Genomic DNA, 15,571 nt, shown 5'->3' with positions numbered 1-15,571 from the left:
ACTCACACAGGGCCAATTCCTATTTGACAGTCTTCCTCACATATAAATTTTTGTAATGTGAGAGGAAAAAAAAACATAGGGTGTCACACATAGGGTGTCACACATGCGCGCATGGAAGAGAACTAAAGGGCCTGAACAATGGTAGTTCCACGCCAGACCAGGGGGTAGCGAGATGCACTGACTTTCTCTCACGATCCTCTGCAGAGCATTCACAGGAAATCCCACACAGTTCTGGTGCCCATGAAAACACTTCCGGTTCCGGGTGCCAATGATGATGGCACTTTCGGCCCCAAGGACATCACTTCCTGTCTCGGCCTTTAAAGCCGCCATTTTTACACATCTAAATCAGTTCTGTTTTGAACTTTGTACGGAGCACAACTCAACTTACCCATTTGCAGCCAGGGCATATTATATGGGTGGCAGTCCCAAACCTTTGATGTCTCCTACGTATTCTTGTCACAAGGGATACAGGGACAATATGCAGACTCCACACAGATAGTGCCTAAACACGTAATTTAAACCCAGTCTCTTGGGTCTATGTGGCAACAGATACACTTTTATATTTTACTCATCAGTCCTGCTACATGGTCCTTCTACTGGCAAGCTTGGCCCACTCATCTTAGAGGACATGCCAGCTGACCATGCCGGTTAGCAAGTGAACCAACATCCACCTAATACCTGAAAGTACAGCATCTCACTCAAGCAAATCTCATTGCCTGTTTGGTTTTGCAAGAGAGTCACACAAAACTGATTTCAGAAATGGAATTATCTTAATCTTTTTGTTAGCCATACCTCATCGTTGGAGAGCTTTTTCATGCGTGGACAAGCTGTGACAATTAGCTGGTGGCATCGCTTGTGCACAACACACGTGCAGACTAAAAAAAGATAAAATTGGAGGTGGGATTAGAGGCAAGCTGGAATGGTCATCTGATGTTATTACTACCAGACTTAGAACTGACATGTCTGAGCACAAGTAGCTGCACAATAATAGCAGAACTGGACACATGTTAACGCTATCATATGAAAAGCAGCACCATCCAGGCATAGGGCCGCCAAAAGCACCCAAACTTTAAAAAGAATGTCAATTTTAGACTTTTATTATATTAATTTTGCTATTTACTGTCTGACCCCTGTGAACAGCTACTAGTCCTTCATGTTATCAGCCACCCCTACTTGTGTTCATTAGGTTTACATATAACATAACTCATGCTCAATCTAGAAACCAGAAAGGCCTGCAGAAACAATGGGAAACAGAACCTGAACAGGGATGAGGTGCAGGAAGACAAAGGAGCAAAGTGTCTAGACTGTAATGAGAGTTGGAGACACATTGAGATAAAGTGTCTGAGATAGGCCGAGTCTCAGAGGCACACTGGGACAATGCGTCTGAATGAGATTCAGAGACACACTGTGGGATCGTGTCACATATGTGCGTCAGAGGACCACCTTACCGGTGGTACACAGGTACACAGTACCCCAATGGGGTGAGCGAAGGCCCTATTGCTAACAGCCTTGTCATTTTTTTCTCCTTCTCTGCAGCAGCAAGAGGCAAAAAAAAAACCCTGTATGGCTATAAAGGTCCAATGCCTACTGATGTTGACGTCTCATTTAGACCTGGACTTGGCGAAAGGATGGAGCTTCTTGTGACAGAGCTGCTCTTAAGAACCAAACCATTCCACAGAGCCAAGAAGGCTGCTTATTTTTGTTTCTATTTTGTGCCCTCGAGCACTGATTTTGAGTTGTCTTATTTGAGAATTAAAAGGAGCGACACCATTAGTGCCCCAATACTTTTGGGACTCTACTTGCAATTATTCACCTATCCACACCTTAGATGAAAGTTAGAGACACGGTGGGACAAAGTGTCTGAATGGTGATGGGACTCAGGGAGGCAAAGTGTCTGAACGGTGATGAGAGTTAGAGGCACATTGGGACAAAGTGTCTAAATGGGAATAGCCATAGAGACACACTGAGACAATGAATCTGAACAGGAATGAGATTCAGAGATCACACTGCAACACCGTGTCTAACCTGAAATGAAAGTCAAAAACATGGTGGGACAAGGCGTCTGAACATTGATGAGACTCAGGGAGACAAAGGGGCAAAGTGTCTGAACAGTGATGAGAGTTAGAGGCACATTGGGATAATGAATTTGATCTAGGATGAGATTCAGAGATACATTGGGGAGAAGTGTCTGAAATGGGATGAGTAGACATCTGCAGGAGCACCATTAGGCATGGTCAGAACTGTGTCATACAGGCCCTATGAAAAGCATTCACTCCTTTGGAAGTCTTCCCATTTTATTGTTATACAGCATTGGATCACAGTGGATGTAATGTGGCTGTTTTGACACTAATCAACAGATAAAGACTCTTTAATGTCAAAGTGAACACAGATCTCTGTGGTCTAAATTAATGACAAATATATGTTAACTTTTTTGCTCATCTTGAATGTATGCCCTCCCTTGCATTTTATTTAGTGAGAAAAGTTCCCCTCATTTGGGAATTCTGAAATCCTCTTGGTCATTTTCGGGTTCAGGGTCTGCTCTGTAGTACCTCCAGAAGCTAATTCAGATAAAACTAAACGTGAGGTGACTTGGAGGACACTGAGGGGCACTGGGAAATAAGGTGACCACGCAACATCATGCGGACCTGCAAGTTTAACAAAAGTTATATGAAAATTGTTACAATAGTAAACACATACAAAACTCAGCTTGAATCACTGTGAACAAATCTACTGGATCCAAAAGATGAATCTCTGAAACAAATTAAGCTTAAGTATTTCAAAGGTGGCAATGCATACCTTGACACTGATATCCTTGTCTGTTGAACACTCCCCTAGAAGATAAACATGCAAAGAGTTAAGCAGCAGCACTGATGCTTGCAAGTAGCAAGTTGTTTAAGAAAAGGTAAGCCTTAACATGAAGTGTTGCATTTTGGGTAACTGAGGAGTCTCCATGTCTCATTCCCAAAGTTATTGATCTGGTAGTCTTGCTATCTGCAAACTGAGAAACTTTCTGACACAAGGCTGCAGCAGTGGCCCACTTGCTGTGGTGCACCTAGAAAGCATTTTCTCCTTATATTTAATTGTTCAGTGCGAACGAGTGGACCAGGTGTCCCTGAGGTTATTTCCAGAGTAGACCCCGAAAACAGGAACGCTTTCTTCTACCTACCAAATAAAGTCCTTGCAGTGGGAACAGTAGGTTGGCTGCCGCAGGTACGTTGACATGAATTTGTGTCCGTGCACCTGGTGCACTCGTCGGCGCATCGCTCTTTGACGCTTCCTGGACAGTTGTTTGTAGATCCGGCCATTGCTGGTCGCTGACTCTGAAGAAATAAGTCCGAATCAGGGCTTCACTTTCAAGAATTTAGTGGAGAAATTGTCTAATTGTTTTGAAGTAGTTGCACGCACAGTACTCATACATACTGTCACAGGAACAGAAGCAATAAGAGAGACAAGACGTACATAACAAAATAAGACACAGAAATGCAGACAAATAGAAAAGATTGACAGCACTTGCATTATTGTGAGTAATTTGTTAATTTATAAGGCAAATATCACACAATGCATGAAGGTAGCTCACATTACAACACCAAGGGTAACTCATAAAAACCAAATGCTGCTCTCTCTGTTTAGTCGAGATGACTGAAGGCCAAACTGCTCAGATCAGACTTCCTGATCTGCAGTCAGAGCCTCCAGCTACTCCTGAGGAATTTCCATGCATTCTAAGTCTAACTAATGTCTGAGATATTGTTTTGATGGGAGTTCCCAGAGATACTGTACACATATCATCTCAGTTGACTGCTCTTAATCACTCTACAACTACAAAATAAACACAGACAGGACTGGAAACTCCCATGACCCACTCAAGCACCTATTTAAGGGCAAAGAGCTGATCCAGTGTGCCATGGCTTAGATGGAAAGTACACTGCTTCTCCGGAATGACAGGTTTCACTGTTGATCAAACTTTTCATTTCTAGCCCCCTTCCTGGGTCATGGATTGTCTGTGGTTCATGGCCTAACTAGGCTGCTCTCACCTCTGGGCCTTCACTCTGGTCACTGCTGCTTCCTCCGATCTGCATCTCTCATTCAAATCTACAGACACTCTTGCTAATATAACATACTGTACTAATTGTCCCCCGCGGCTCCGCCCACGTAGTAGTGAAACAGGAGAAACTTTAAAAATCATTAAAAAAAATGTAATTCTGGCCAAGCGGAAGTAGGTACATCCCAACATCAAACGTTGGCACAGTATCTGATCGTGTTCAGCTCTGACGGGAGATTGTCCCCCGCGTGAGGAGAAAAGCACATGGCTATGATATCTCTGGCAATCAGCAGCTACCCTCTAAACACATGTAGCTCTGATCTCTCACTCAAAAACATCAAACGTTACTCCTTAACAATCTGTAGATGGTAATGTCTGTTGAAGAAACAGGTATCGCTAGCTAAGTGGAGGCAAGGTGCACTCCAACAGAGGTAGACCGACTTGAATGGAGGCTGGCGCGTGAGTGAGGAGGGCCCCGCCCCCCTTCCCTTGGCCCGCAGCCACTCTTTCAGATTCACGCAAATAAATCAGTTCCGCAAGCGAACTATGATACTTAGCGTGATGAGAGAAGTCGCAAAATCAACCGGAATGTTCAAGCAATATCTAAATCCATTAAGTAGTTCTCTCATGAAAAGTGGACAGACATACAGACAGATGTTGGATTATATATATATATATATATAGATATAGATAACTTAACAGCTTCTTTTGACACTTGTGTCTACCAATTTGATATACCATTGCGCCATGAAAGACACTAATAATCTTTCATCTGCACCAACTACAGTGGTTTTCACCTGGGTCAGTTCCATGTCCCTGGCTCTCATTAAGATGTAGAAGAAAGGTGAATGTGATAGGTAACTTCAGCTCAATCAGAAGGGCATGCTTGGCATTCTCAGGATGTCCTTAATACCTCTTTGGGACTAACAGGTTTATAGGGCCATTAATGTCACATGTCAGTTCAGTCACCAAAGACAGACCACAAGAAGGTGCTGATGACTTAAGAGCATCTCTCTTTACTCAGCTTTCCAGAACAGACAACCACAGATTTAACCACAAAGGTGAACCCTTGACTTTGGCCCAATGTTTGGATACCATGGAGAACCCATTCATTAAACAAAATGCAAATAAAAATCAAGTTAAAGAAAAGAAGTTGTTGATACTTATGCTTTCTGATTAGTTACATCTTTAAGTTGCTGTAGCAGTCATAATGCGTTTGATTAATTCTGGTGGCTCATCTAGAGCAAGTGGAATGTTTCTATTTTGGCAACACAATGTTTTGTTTTCAGTATGAAAAAATATAGTGTGACATTGATCACATCGCTGGTGTCACTTGGCTAAGCAGTGGTCTTCAAAGAAACACTGATGTATGGGGTGTAAAAGCAATGACTTCAAACGGTTGGAAACTTTGACTATTCAGTGATCTGCTTGATTGTCGGCGCACATTTCTGTCTGTGTGACATTTTTATATTCTATTTCCTGGACTTTATATTGCATGCTTATGAGCCATCATGCTTATTTTCTGCTCAATTGCTCTATATTCAGGATTACTTCTTGTTTGTCAGTGTGGTTCAGCATCTTTGCTTCTTATTCTTTCTTGTTCTATGTCACTTAATTGCATTCTGCAATTTGAATGATGTTTAGCAGATGTCACTGCTCTTCTTTTTCTTTATGCCATTATGGTGGTCATCAGTTGGCCATTCATTCACTTTTCCATAAAAACATGACTTCTGGTCACTTTGCCTTCTTTATTTGGCACCAGGTTGCTGCTGCCTAAAATTTTATATTTAGGACTACTTTTTGCTTGTAAGTGTGTTCCAGGTTCTTGTCTTCTTATATTATATTATATTATATTATATTATATTATATTATATTATATTATATTATCCATCTATCCATCCATTTTCCAACCCGCTGAATCCGAACACAGGGTCACGGGGGTCTGCTGGAGCCAATCCCAGCCAACACAGGGCACAAGGCAGGAAACAATCCTGGGCAGGGTGCCAACCCACCGCAGGACACACACAAACACACCCACACACCAAGCACTCACTAGGGCCAATTTAGAAACGCCAATCCACCTAACCTGCATGTCTTTGGACTGTGGGAGGAAACCGGAGCTCCCGGAGGAAACCCACGCAGACACGGGGAGAACATGCAAACTCCACGCAGGGAGGACCCGGGAATCGAACCCAGGTCCCCAGATCTCCCAACTGCGAGGCAGCAGCGCTACCCACTGCGCCACCGTGCCGCCTATATTATATTATATTATATTATATTATATTATATTATATTATATTATATTATATTATATTATATTATATTATATTGCCCTTGTCTGCTAGCTTTCAACTTTGGCAGAACACTGGAGAGGTTCCTAAATTTCACCTTTGATAAATAGGGTTGCCTTTGGCATACAGTAGCTATACAAAGTACCATCCTAAAGACAGACCAGGCAGACAGGAATATGGAGATGGGTAAGAAAGCAGCTCCATACTCCAAGGCCACTAGATAACACCAAAACATCAGTGCAAATATGGACTGCCACTTCAAATTCAAGGCCTGTCTGAAAGGTAAATCTACCCTGAAGTTTTGAAAGATGACTCTCTACTGGTACATAACGCCTGTGGAGGGGAGTTGGATGAAGGGTTATCATCAGAGAAGAAGTGTCACCACAAGGAGGTGAGCAGGAGTGCAACTGAGAACTTGAGGGATTATTTTTAGGCCCTTAAGGGTGGACAGATGGCCAAATAACTGTGATGTCATAAAGGTACGTCTGTGTGGAGTCAGGAGCAGCTGGGCTTCTTTGTTGTTTGTGCTCATTAGCTTTATTGCATTTTCCTTAAATATCTTTGTGATCTAAATGTACGATCACTTTAATTTTCCATTATGAGTTCATTATGAGTTGAACCAACACGAGGTGCTTTACTGCCACATATAAAATGTGTTACATAAACTCTTGAAAGGCTGTGCTTGAGATAGAACATTATGTTGACTAAATTAGGAATTTCTGTGCTCATTTAGGGTATACAAATAAGCATACAAAAATAATTAAGACTAAAGTCACTAATGTAAAATCAATTCAGAAATAACAGAAAACAGATTTCTTATCATCTTAGTGGTTACATGCTGACGTGCCCAGTCTCAGTCCTGGAGAGCCCCAGAGGTGGCAGGCTTTTGCTCCAACTAATCTCTGGAGACATTAAAAGCCCAGTTCTGCTGTTAATTTCTTCAGTGCTATTCCTTATTTGTATACCCACCCTGCTGTTTTTTCGTAGATTTCTGATTTTGTTTTTCAAACTCAGGGGTTCTTCGTCATGGCTGTGGAGGGCTGCAGCCAGCTGGTTTGCACTGGTTTGGCCAGTTTTTTAATTAGAATGCAGGTACTGCTGCTAAGGCACACTTCATCTGGACTTAATTTTAGTTCATCTACAAAGACTCACAGTCCTTTATTTCTTTCTGAACCCTTTAGACTGGTGCATTCATAGCTCTATCTGCTTCCTGTTTGCTTACACTGATGATAAATAATAAAGAAGCAGTTGCAGAAGTAATTACATTGGTTCCATTTGTCCCTGTGTGTATCTGTGTGTTCATAAAATAAATTGTTTTTTATTGAAGCACTTGGAAAGAAATAAAAGACCAAAAAATGACCACAAAACACCTTAATGACATTCTCAGAAAACAAACATGCTTGACAAAGTAGGATGAGAACTCTGTGGCATAGAATGAAACAACTCAGGTCATTAACAGCGGAAACTGACACCTAATGTGGAGACCGAGTGGAGTAAAAAAACCTGTAACCACTGCAGTCCTCCAGGAAAGAGACTAGAGACCACCGGTGCAATAACAAATACGCAGTGAAGTGTAAAGTGCAGCTCCAGTCCTATCACCCAGGCTTTCAGTTTTCATCACTTGCCTCACATCAGGTTAATTTTTCAAGGCAGATGGCATTCTGGGAAAACTATAAAATGTACAGGAACCTCCTTTCGCCACTAGAGGGAGTTCAAACCCCTGAACCCTTTTGTAAGGTCTTTTGGCTCTTTTCTTTTCCAACTTCTCATCGGAGACAAAGATGTGCAGAACTCGTGACGGCACATGATGAAAATGAGTCACACTAAAAAAAAAAAGGCTCACCGGCACAACGGTGAAGCAAAAGGGAAGTGTGGAGAACATTCCCCAAAGCTCTCTCCTGACAGCTGACTTCTTGTCTTGGCACCTTCTGTGTGGACCAGCACAATCCCCGCTGATGACAAGTTCGGCATCTGGTTCACAACTTGGTGATGTGTGACACTCAGTGGGGTACAATTTACAGAGAAGACAAAAAGAGCCACCAGTACACAAATAACGCCAAGCAAAATGCTCAAGAGAATGAGCGACAGAACAAACTTTAACAAGTGAAGCTTTACATAAGCATCGGCACAAAAAATGCACAGAATATGAATGAAAACAAAACTAGGAAGCAGAAATCACCACAAATAGGTATTAGTCCCAGGTGATATCTTATCAAAACAAATAATAAAATCACACACTTTCCATTAGCAAAGCCAAGTAAGAAGTGTACAATCATACAATAACAAACAAAAGTAAAATAATGCAAGAAAGGCGACATCCACACACACAAATTAAAAAATATTAGCTGAATGAAATCCTTTGCTTCAAATTGATGGAAAAAAAACACTAACATATAAATGCTGTAAGTGCCAGACAGTATAGACAGGCATCTCGGCTGGGATGGAGGATGATTTCTTGCCCAGCCATAGTGAAAGGACGGCGGGAGTCGAGACTCGACTTGGTTGGAAAGCCTTACATTCTTCAACTTCAACTTCATCTTCGAGGATGATGAAGGGACTGGGCAATCGTGAGTGGCAGGAGCAGTTCATTCCCCCACACTGCAGGTGGCAGTGTTTCTCCAGGATGAACACAACTGAGACACCCGCAGGATGGGATGGGACTTGGAGTCCTGAAGCACAATCCTGCTGGGGTCTTTGAGTGCTGCCAGAGGGTGCTGCCAAGGGAGGATTACCCCAGTTTTCACCTGACCCAAAAGAGCTCTGGATGTCAAGTTTCAAAGAAGCCCGCAGCCTCAGCTCGAGGAGTCAGAGTCGGGAGGCGGTGAGCGACACTCATCAGGAGGATGAGAATCTGTTTATACTTGAACATGTTGGTTGGTATTTAATTACAAAACAGCTGGTGACAAATACAAATCTTTTATATGAATCCAGAATTATGGTGGGTAACAGTAAAACTACACAAAGGTAAACACTATCCTAAAATCAACAGGCAAACAAAAAAGGTGCACAGATAAGGAACCCTCATATAATCCATAAAATATATTACCATTCTGATTAGGATAAAAGAAAGCTCTACTAAACACTTTTAAGGCTCTGTTGTGTCTGTAGCTGTATCTCCAAGTTGTACTTTTGAATCAGAGCCCATTTTATGCCCAGATTTGGGGACAGGGGGCACTCTTGTGTCACCATTGTCTCAGAGGACGGTCAGGTTTCACTCCCAGGGCCACCTGTAGGTGAGCCCTGAGCTGTCACTCTCCACGTCTCAGTTGCACTAACATCCCCCCATAAATGCCTGCTAAAACTTGACGCCACACATCTCATAGCACACTTTGCAGGTAACACTGAGCTGAAAGCACCGCACCAGTGAGCTGCAGCTCCGGAGGAAGCCAACAAACTATTAAAAGTGTGCGTGTGGGCATTATACAGGAAATGACTTTCAAGTGTGTTAAGGGGCCTATCAGACAAGCGCAGAAGCATTTCTCAAATATTTGAGGGTGGCACTCTTAATTTAGGAACATAAAATAGCAGTGGACACCCACTAGACTTTGTTGTAGTGCCTAAATAGCTTTTCGTGCTGAGAGTTTACCTGATATGTTGTTTAGGGCTCTGTTAGGAAGGGGTCTTGGCTGGTGTCCATATTCATTGATCAAACTTTTAAAATCAAGGCAAATGTGTAGGAAAGGCTAACAAATGATCCTGACAAGAGGCCACGGGTGATGTGGTGAATGCTACATGTAGAGATGTTCACATCTGGAGTCTGACAGTAGAACTGCACGTATCCAACCAAAATGAAATGGAGAGAGCATACCATAGTCAATATGAAGCTGTAGTGGCAGCCATGAGGTCCTACATACAATGCTGGTCACAAAGAAGGGCTGTAAAAGTACATTGCATCCAGCTTTCAAAGAACAATAAACATGTTAAAGGTCCTGGAAGAAGAACTGCAACATGATGGGTGTTCAGTTATACAAAATCTGTCAACATCTAGGCTCTAAAGAGGTGCATCTAACATGGAGATGTGTTCAAGAGAAATCTCCAATGGAAAGATTCTCCAGACTCCTCTACAGAAAACCCAGGAGCGGGTAGGCGTCCAGTAAGCCGAAGTCTCCTGCACTGTGGCCATGTCTGATTTTGCCTTTGATTTTCTCTTTTACCATTTTAATCTCCTCTGTTGTCAAATGACCATAGTGCATCATTTAATTAATGGACAGATATTATCGGTTTCCCTTCATGTTTAATCAGCGTCTACCTTGTTCTCAGTAACTTACTCACAATGCTCTGCGCCTGCACTCTATGAAGAACATCACATATGAATAAGTTGTGTTGTAACAGCCGTGGATCAGGTTATGAGATGGCATCAGTGAAATAGGGGGGCTTGTGGTGGAAGGGTGCAGATTTTAAAGAGCCGCTGATTTCCAAAGCAGGCCGTGTCTCTCTTTCTCTATTCTAAAGCCTCCATCTCTTTCAGCTCTGCGCTTCCTTGACTATTTCTTATAGATCTGCTTCCTTTGGGAAATCCATGAAACTGACTCCTTTGTACCTGCCTTGATGACACCATGTTTGTTGAGTCTTCAGTATCCTGTATTGGTTCATTACCTTGTCTTACACTCTGCTTCACAATCCTGGGTTATTCTGAGTGGCACTCATGTTAATGTTTAAAGCACTTTGTGGTCAGTTGTCCTAATGAAATCAGCATTACATTATGGGCAGCGAGGGGGGGCCTCACAGTGGGCCCCCCCCTGGTGACCATCACTGCCTGTGTGCAGTTAGCATGTTCTCCCTGTGTTTCGGTGGGGATGTTTCTTTCATGAGATTGGACGATAAAAGGAATGCAATAAAATACACAGAAATCCTGGAGAAAACCTGCCTACAAGAAACCTTCACATTAGGAGAATATTTGTTTTCCAGCAAGATGACAATGGCAAGAAAAAAGTAAAAAAGCTACACAGGAATGGTTTGGAAACAGCAATGTGGATGTCCTTTAGTGGCCAGATGTCAACACCTTTGCAGCTGAACTTGAAAAACACTGGCCACTCACAATCACGATCCCCATGCAAGTGATAAGAGCTTGAGCAGCTTAGGAGAAAAGAATGAGGAACAATGGCTGTGTGCAGATATGCAAAGATGATAAAGAGAGACCTGTTTGAGTAAGATTGGAGGCATTTCTCATCCTAATTTTGAGCAATACCATTGGGCATACGCCCTACGTCTGATCCGATTCTGGTTAAATACCTCACTTCCCCCTCCGTCCTGGCTACTTATGGAGAAAAAATGTGTAACTGCTCATAGTTTGCAGCAGTTTTTAAAAACAAAGCAGAGAGTAGATGAATATGCTCCTCTTATGAATTATGCCTTGGGTAGAAGAGCACCTTGGCTCTATTTTGCATTAGTACTCCCTTATGCCACTAATTTATGCCACTAGCTCTCTAAACATTGGTGGGCAACTTGGACCTCATGAGGTACCAGCATGCTTGGCTTTTTATTTGACAGAATTGACATCACCTCCTTCCATTTTTTAATGACAACTTTACAATACTCTTTTTCCATTTTACAGATTAGATCTATTCTCAAAATGGGTGGAATATGTTTTTCTGCCCCCTTTCTGAACCATCGATCCAATGCTTTTTCTTCTTCCCTTTCCACCAAACAACTCTCTCATGCTTCGATCATTACATCTATCCCAGTCACTCAGAGGTTGTTCATCTCAATTGTGCTGGAAAATAATTTTGAAAACATCAGAAATTCCCCTAGAAATCTTTATTATATCATTTGTTTTGTTACACTCCACTGCAGTGATGTTCACCATAAAAGGCTATAAAAAGCGAAGTGCATCTTAAAGAATATGCTTTCTTTTAGGCACTGAAAAGACAATATGTGGCCTCAAGTACGCCAACACTTCCTGAAGGCTCCATGTTGTGGGCGGATGTGGTGGTCAACGGTGTGGTCAAGGAGGAGAATCAGCAGAGTCAGGCTTTGGCACTAAGCAGGTGGCTCATTGCCAGGGTATTGAAGAGGTGGAGTCATCATGGTGTCATAAAATCATAAAAAGTCTGTGTCACAGTCACTATGCTTTTACCAGTAGTGGGATGGGCTATGCAAATATGAATAAGTGCAAGCTGGGTAATCGCTTTGTTTCACAAATATCTTGAATAACAGCTTCAGTTTCAAGACAATGTGAGTAAGCATTTAATGTGTTTAAAAATTTCATTCTGTTGACATGTGCAAGTGTATTGTTCTGCTTTAACCTGGCACCCAGAATGTGGGGAACGTCACTATTTACTCTAATTAAAAAAAACATTTGTGATTCTTAGACAAAAAACCCACATGAGTGTTTTTTGTGGCTCATGTTCATTCAAGCATTTGATGTTTTGCCTTCAAGGATCATAATATTCTTACAGTTCTTTGTTCACATACGTCAACTTGAAGTAGTGAATGTCACACCAACCTGATCATTTATTGTTGCCCGTTTTATGTGGGCAGAGGTCAAGCTGAGTTAGTGGATGCCAAGCCAACCTGACAATTAAATGCTGGTAAGAAACAAACAGAATTGAGCCCAAGTGAAACGCCTCCTGGGTTTTGTGACACGGTGCTTAGTGACAAAAGGCTGGCTGAGCAGGTCTGACTGGCAGGACGGGGAACAGAGTACTGCCAAGAAGTGACGAGGTGCTGTGCTGAAAGTGACACTCAGATTATGCGTGAACTCAGGAGTGAGGAAAAGTGAGAAGATTATACAGGCAGTATGGAGCTGGCATGGACCTGTGTGATGGAGAAGGCCACTAAACTAGTTTGCTCGTAGATTGGCACCCAGAATGTTGGGAATGTTGCCGTTTATTGTAACTAACAAATATGTGTGACATGTAGACAATAAACCCACATGAATGTCGATGTCTGTGAGGTTCACTCTAACCTTTGATGCAATATGAAAACAACTGGAAAAGATGGTGCAGGACGAAAGGTGCTATATAAGGGATGAAGGTGTAAAGGCCACACATACCCTGAGTGAGGGCCAGATTCCCTCAATACCCTGAAGTTAGGACCTTAGCCTAAATCCTGTGTCTAATGAGGATTACTCTTAGGACCACTGCCATGTCCTCTGTTAAGGGGTTTGAGGGAGGCCAGGAGTACATGCACATTGTTAGGCACATTTCAGACCACTGGATTGTACAAGGTCACATTGCAGGTACCTTGAAAATAACTTCCATCAAAAGTGAAAGTGAGGCCATCAAAGGCAGTGGCTGATGTTTAATTGTCTAAAGAATTCTTGACGTTCAACTGCTCAGCATGTCTCTGGCCTCAGGGCTAAATGCCTAAATGAAGGGGTTCGTCTGACACCGCCTGATTGTGAAATCTTGAATTTCCAGCCTGCACTTGAAGAAGTCTTCGGCACTGTAGTGGGTTTTGGACTTTCCTACTTATCACCCACAAGCAGAAGGTAAATTCTGGGTCCAAGAGGCCCAAGAGGTTCTAAAGAAGATAGGCCAAGTTTAACTAAAGAAAAAAGATGGACGTTAATGGGGTGAAATGGAGAAAGGTGTCAGGGGTATAGCATTGTGAAGTATTGTGGTCGCTGGACAACTGTTCATTGCTCCTGGTTAAGTCACACAAATTGTTCAAAACATAGAAGAGGGGGACAGAGGAACAAATCATGGAAAAATTCACAGCAATTCTGCCTAATGACCATAGCTGATTAGGGAGGTGAGAGCAGCTCGGATAAACATGAACTTTCAAGAAGCTGTACCAGTCTACTTTGGGCAAACACACCCTGAAAATCTTAAGCACTCCTCCTGAAAGAAGCATAGGGGAAGCACAAGACAAGCAAAAATATCGATAAAATATAAAATCAGACAAAACAGAAGATACGTGTTTATAGTGCCTTTGTATTTTTAATCTTCTTCTTCTTTCGGCTGCTCCCGTTAGGGGTTACCACAGCAGATCATCTTCTTCCATATCTTTCTGTCCTCTGCATCTTGTTCTGTTACACCCATCACCTGCATGTCCTCTCTCACCACATCCATAAACCTTCTCTTGGGCCTTCCGCTTTTTCTCTTGCCTGTCAGCTCTATCCTTAGCATCCTTCTCCCAATATACCCAGCATCTCTCCTCTGCACATGTCCAAACCAACACAATCTCGCCTCTCTGACTTTGTCTCCCAACCGCCCAACCTGAGCCGACCCTCCTAATGTACTCATTTCTAATGCCTTTGTATTTTAATAAAACCCCTATATAAAAACATTAGAACAATTGTGACGAGAACAGGCCACTCAGACCAACAAGCTTGTCTATTCTTTTCTGCTAGACTGTCCAAATAACCTCAAGTTGACATTTGAAGGTCACTAAATTCCAGCTCTGCACAACACTACTTGGTCATTTATTCCATATGTCTATGGTTCTTGTGTAAAGAAAACTTTATCATGTTTGTGAAACATCTGCCCTCAATAAATCCCCTTGCACCCTTTTTTTCAGTAAGCTCCATCTGAGGGGAATACCCCAAAATAAAGCCTTATTATTCAAAAAATAAAGGCAGGACAGTCAATTTTCCACTAAAACTTGAACTTCTCAAATGTGATAGAACCTGTGTTTGCGACAAATTTCCACATTCATTTACTTTGAAACTGCTGCTAAAGTAGGAAAAAAACAGACGCTTACAGTAATATTTTCAAATTTTTGTTTCCTGAGACAGTATATCTCATGTACAGGGAATGCCAGGGCAGTTTTTTTCAGCTCTGAAATATTCCCAGACATGTCAACTGTACCTGTCTAAAGTTTCATGTTGATAATACAAAGTTAGTTAGTTACAGCATTCGGCACTGTGGGTCGCACTCCCCCTGTAAAATCTCTCCAAGTGAGGGTCCAGGTTCAGAACAGTTTTATTGCACATAAAACAGTGAATCATATAAAAACTCTGAACCCCACCCCCTAATACACTCTTACACCCAAGTACCCCCCGTACCCCACCTACACATTTACACAAAACTATTTACATTGTTTGCTCCTGCTTCAAACAGTGTAGTTTTTCATTATGAACACCATCAACTGTGTCTCATTATGTCCATATATGGACAACTATGTACCATTGGAGACATCACAGCAGCTGCCATCCAATGGCGTGAGGTTTGTGAGTGTGTGACCTACTGAGTCAGATCTAATGAAATGTGAAATGGTACTTGCCAATGGTGGCTTTGTGACTCCTCTGATTTGGAGGATAGCTCATTATTGAATCATCATACAGTAATGTGCTTGC

General features: G+C 42.2%; 1 protein-coding gene across 1 annotated transcript in view; it reads right to left on the bottom strand.

The window, feature by feature from the left end:
* The window catches only part of LOC114666611 (protein kinase C eta type-like), a 111,819-nt gene that overhangs the window by 36,334 nt on the left and 59,914 nt on the right, over positions 1-15,571 (bottom strand). Inside the window, exons 3-5 of the mRNA XM_028821532.2 lie at positions 3,167-3,320; positions 2,797-2,831; positions 793-875 (exon numbers count right to left, since the gene is read on the bottom strand). Coding sequence (XP_028677365.1) covers positions 793-875; positions 2,797-2,831; positions 3,167-3,320 — 272 coding nt within the window. The remainder of the gene's footprint in view (positions 1-792; positions 876-2,796; positions 2,832-3,166; positions 3,321-15,571) is intronic.

Source organism: Erpetoichthys calabaricus, chromosome 16 (genome assembly GCF_900747795.2).
Source record: "Erpetoichthys calabaricus chromosome 16, fErpCal1.3, whole genome shotgun sequence".
NCBI lineage: Eukaryota > Metazoa > Chordata > Cladistia > Polypteriformes > Polypteridae > Erpetoichthys > Erpetoichthys calabaricus.
Note: the sequence above shows the minus strand (reverse complement) of the source record. Positions and strands in the feature narration are given on the sequence as shown.